The following is a 4,625-nucleotide window of genomic DNA, read 5'->3' on the forward strand; positions in this document are numbered from 1 at the left end:
AGAAAGAGAAAAAGAGAAACAAAAGAAAAAGGAGCTCCGCCTAGTGACAGGAGGGAGCTACTCCGGGGGCCTGGCAGGAGACTTGGGGCTGAAGAGAGCCCCGCAGGCGTCCGGCCTGGCTCTGTACTCTGCTGTGCGCAGGTTACATCTGACACGCTGAGGTCAGAGAAGGGCACGGGGTCTATTCATTCGCCCACTCACACATTCACCATTCATTCATCCCTTGTTCGTTCACTCATTCATGCATTCACCCCAGAGTGGGCATGGTGCCCTCCACCATGATGGCAGAGGCTCATGTACTGAGTGGCATGGACCGGGTCCCCCTGCAACAGGCACATGTTCTCCAGGTTAGAGAGTGGAGCAAAAGAGGTCGGTGGCAGATGCCTGTGTGATGGCATATAGGAACAAGCTAGGGACTGTGGCAGAGAAGAACAGTGGAAGAGGAGAAGGCTGGGCGTAAAAGGCTGTCTCCAAAAGTAACATCAGCAGAGCTGAAGCCTGGGAACGAGTGGCTTGGTGAGGTGGGTCAGCAGAGGAGGGGACTCCAGCAGGCTGCAGCATGTGCAGAGGCCCTGGGGGTGAGACAGAGCCTGCTCTGTGTAAGAAGCTGGGCTAGAAGTGTGCCATGACCCTATAGTTCACTTAGCCTCCATTTATTCATCTGTGAGATGGGACCAGTAACACTTTTGGTGGGGATTGGAGGTAGTAATATTTATAGAGCATCTGCTTGGCCCTTCCAAAATAGTGCCTTAGTACAAAAGAGTGCCCACATAGGAAAAGATTTCTGTTCCCTCATCTTGCAGCCCAGGGGAGCCTGCATGAATGTGGACCTTCCCCCAGAGGAGACCCCGACCCCCAAGAGATATGGGGGGCTTCTGCCCATAGATTTCTGGCTTTTGGAGATGCAGGGCATGTTTTTCCACTGAGGAAAAACAGGCTTATGGAGGGGTGGACACCTGCTCAGGGGGACTCCAGCTGCCAGCAGAGCCCAGGCTCTGCCCTCCTCCCAGCTGCCCTGGCATGGTGGTTATCTGCTCCCTGCTAACTGCTGCTAGCTGAATGCTTTCTGTGGCGTAAGTTGATACATAGTGGTTCTCATGCTGCAGGAGGACCAGCCTTACCCTAAGATAGACTACTGTGAAGGACATGAGATTACACCCCCACGTGTCCCTGAAGACTGCTAGCAGCAGCTGTCACCATGGAAACAGGGGGGCATGGCTGAGGAGGCTTGGAGGACAAGTCTGAGTTATGTGCAGATGAGGGCTGAGGGCAGGGGCTGCTGAGCCAGGGACCCCAAATGCATGGAGCTGTGGCCCAGAAATGGAGGGCCCAGTGGTACCGAGGAGCAGAATGGATGGTGATGGGAACAGCAGAAAGAGAAGGGGTCAGAGCCCACATTCGGCCACAGCCAGCAAGAGACTCGACCCCCAAACCTTGGTTTACCCTCCTGTGAAATGGAGACCTACCTGGCTCAGGCATGTAGCTGGAGGAGCTGATGGAGAAGGCAGCCGGTGCCTGGCAGAGGGTGTGGCTGGTGACTTAGGGGCTGCCCATTGGCTCCTGGTGCCTGGAGGTTCTGCAGACAGAACACTCTCCATGCACCTACTTCTTTGGGTCCTAGTGCTGTCTGGAGCCCAGGGCTGGGGCCATGCAGCCATGAGCCATGAGCCTGAGCCATGCCGCTCTGTGCAGATGCTACAGGCCTGCAGCCCCAGTCTGCCTGTCCTGGTGCCCTCCCTTGTCTGGGACCCGCCCTCGTGGGCCAAGCTGCAGCCATTTCTAGTGCTGCCCTCGGGGCTTGGTTTCGTTTGGTTTGCATCACATGACTATGGAAGCCTGTCCTGACATACCTGGGGACCAAGGCAGGACATCATGTGCATGAGGGACAGAGGAGACACTTAGAACTGCAGGCTGGGGTGTTGCTGAGAGCTGGCCCAGCTCCTGCCTGTCACCCATGGTGAGGCTGAGGAAGTGGTGTCAGATGGGGCTTCGGCCAGGCTCTGCCAACCAATGCCCCCAGATTCATAGCAGGTGCCCCGTGCAGGGCAGGGCTCCGGGCACCTCACTCTTGCTGGTGGGCTCACCCCAGCACCCCTTGATGTGACTGCTGCCTCCACCACCCTGTCTCCTGGTTGGAAAGGTGGCTCCAGAAAGCTCTTATAAGGCCATAGTGGGCTGGAATTCTAACCCAGGCAGCAGGCTTGGGAGCAGGCTCCTCACTGATAAGCAGTTTGGGTGAGGGAGGACTTCCGGCTGAGGCCAAATGGAACAACATGGGCAGGGGAAGGTCGGGGGTTGAGGGAGTGCTGGAGGTCAGAGGAGAGGGAGGACTGAAGGCCCAGGAGGCGGCAGCTCCACCCAACGGGGGCCCACCCTACGGACCTCAAGTTCATCCAGTAGGAGCTTACGGAGGTCCTGTCTCCCAGTGCACTCCCATGGGAAGCCGTTCTGAGGGATACATTGCAGCCCCTAAGAGAGAGGAAGCTGGCTGAGGCATTTCCATGAAGGGGCAGTTTCCCAGGAGAGGGCCATGTCTCTGGTTGGTCAGGGGCAGGGGTGGCCTGGGGCAGCCCCGGGGAAAGGAGCGGGGGCCATCCCAGCGCTGGTCACTCGCTGTGTGTTCAGTGATTTCCCCAGGACAAAGCTCACAGTGCTGAGGGCACTCCAGGCCTTACCGAGGGCTGGGCAGTGCTGGGCAGTGCTGGCTGGCAGCTTCTCATTACCTGGCACCCTCGGGGATGTGGAAGGCAGAGACCAGGAGCCATCTGGCCCCTAGGCCTCCCAGTGCGAACCTCAGTGTGGACGGAGGGAGCGACTCCTGCCTGGCAGCGGGTCCTGCGCTGCAGTGCCCACCTCCTCTGCCTTCTCCTTTCTCTCCCCTCCACAGGTGTCCCCACCCCACCTCCCTGTCCTCCAGCTACTGCTGCCACCCGCAAACCTCCACTCAGAACTGTATGGGTGCCACTTCTCCTCTCAGGGGCTGTGTGGACCAGCCTCCACGTGGAGCTGGGTGATGAGCAGGGACAGCTTGCTCACCTTGCAGCTGTCCTCAGGCCGCATCCTGTCTGAGGTCACCTTCCCACTGTCCCCTCAGAGCCCAGCAGCCACAATGCAGCTCTTCCTGCTCCTGTGCCTGGCTCTCCTCAGCCCTCAGGGGAGCCCCTCCCGCCGCTTCCGGGCTAAGAAGAAGCTGCCCAAGGAGCCCCCCAGCAGGGACTTCACCTTCGAACTCTACAGGGCCTTGGCTTCCGCTTCCCCAGGCCAGAACGTCTTCTTCTCTCCCTTGAGCGTGTCTACAATCCTGGCCATCCTGTCCGTGGGGGCCAAGGGCAGCACCCAGGCACAGATCCTGGGGGCCTTGGGCTTCAACCCCCAGCGCCAAGCGATTACCAAGTTCCACGGTGACTTCCGGCGTCTGCTGGTGGGGCTCACTCAGCACAGAGAGGGTTTTGAGCTGAACCTCGGCAATGCCCTGTTCGTCAGCAAGGGGCTGGCCATTGACAACATCTTCCGATTGGCCATCATGGCCGCGTACCTGGCTGACACTTACTCCATCAACTTTGAGGACCCTGCAGCAGCCCAGAAGCAGATCAATGACTATGTGGCCAGGCAAACCCAGGGCAGGATCACAGACCTGATCCAGAACCTTGACAGCACTGACATCATGGTGATGGTGAATTACATTTACTTTAAAGGTGAGGCCAGAGCTTTCTCTTTTCTGCTGCTTTGATCAAAACAATACCCATGCCTCTGCCACATAAAGGAGAGGAGTTTGTATCCTTTCTAGGCCTGTTGGTGTGAAATCAGCAGGCAACCCGGGGTAAGGTAGCAGCCACCTGCTGCATAGGGCCTTGGCCCTGGACCCGGGCACTGCTGGGGAAGAGCCAGCCCTGTGCTAGGGAAGCAGGAGTCTGCGGAGGCCACTGCACCCATGGGCTACTGCTGTCCCTGGGGCAGGAGCCTGCCCAGCCCCTCCATGCCCCGTCTTTGGCCCTGCTCCCTCCAGGGGCTCCCCTGTAGCCAGGCTGCCCCGACAGACACTGGGGCTTGCCAGCTTCTTCCTCCCTGCTTCCCATCGAGAACATTCTCGTGGTTACCCTTGCTCCCGTGTCCACTTCTCCTGGACCCAAGCCCCAAGCCCAGGGGTTCTCTGAGGTAGGACGGAGGAAGACAAGGATGGAGAAAGAGAAGAAGGGAGAAGAGATGAGGGGAAGGAGGTAAATCCTTGACCTGGACACCCCTTGACTCCTACGGTCACAGGGTGCGAGTCTCAGTGCTCTGTAACAAAATACCAGAAACAGGAGGGCCAGTGTCAACAGAAATGCAGTTCTTACTGTTCTGGATGCCGGGAAGTCTACATTCAATCACAGATTCAGAACCTGGAGGCCAAATTCCCAGATTTAGAGCTAGCGCAGCCACATCCTCACCTGTTGGAGAGAGCACACAAGGTCCCTGGGACCCCCAAGGGTAGTGATCCTATGGCAGGGGCTCTGCTCTCACCATGTACGACCTGCCAAAGGCACCACCTCCTCTCACTATTGTCTTGGGAGCTTTGACATCAATAAAGGACTCTGGTGAGGGAGGAAGGGAGGAAAGGAGGGAGAGAGAGAGAGAGAGAGAGAGAG

At 58.1% G+C, this 4,625-nt stretch overlaps 1 protein-coding gene across 1 annotated transcript in view; it reads left to right on the top strand.

Moving 5' to 3' along the window:
* Nucleotides 1–445: 445 nt before the first annotated feature.
* Serpina5 (serpin family A member 5) overlaps nt 446–4,625 on the top strand; it is a 7,129-nt gene continuing 2,949 nt past the window's right edge. Inside the window, exons 1-2 of the mRNA XM_004635169.2 lie at nt 446–521; nt 3,095–3,695. Of these exons, the coding sequence (XP_004635226.1) occupies nt 3,110–3,695 (586 nt within the window). The 5' untranslated portion in view covers nt 446–521; nt 3,095–3,109. The remainder of the gene's footprint in view (nt 522–3,094; nt 3,696–4,625) is intronic.

The sequence above is a fragment of the Octodon degus genome, unplaced genomic scaffold (genome assembly GCF_000260255.1).
Source record: "Octodon degus isolate 3935 unplaced genomic scaffold, OctDeg1.0 scaffold00070, whole genome shotgun sequence".
NCBI lineage: Eukaryota > Metazoa > Chordata > Mammalia > Rodentia > Octodontidae > Octodon > Octodon degus.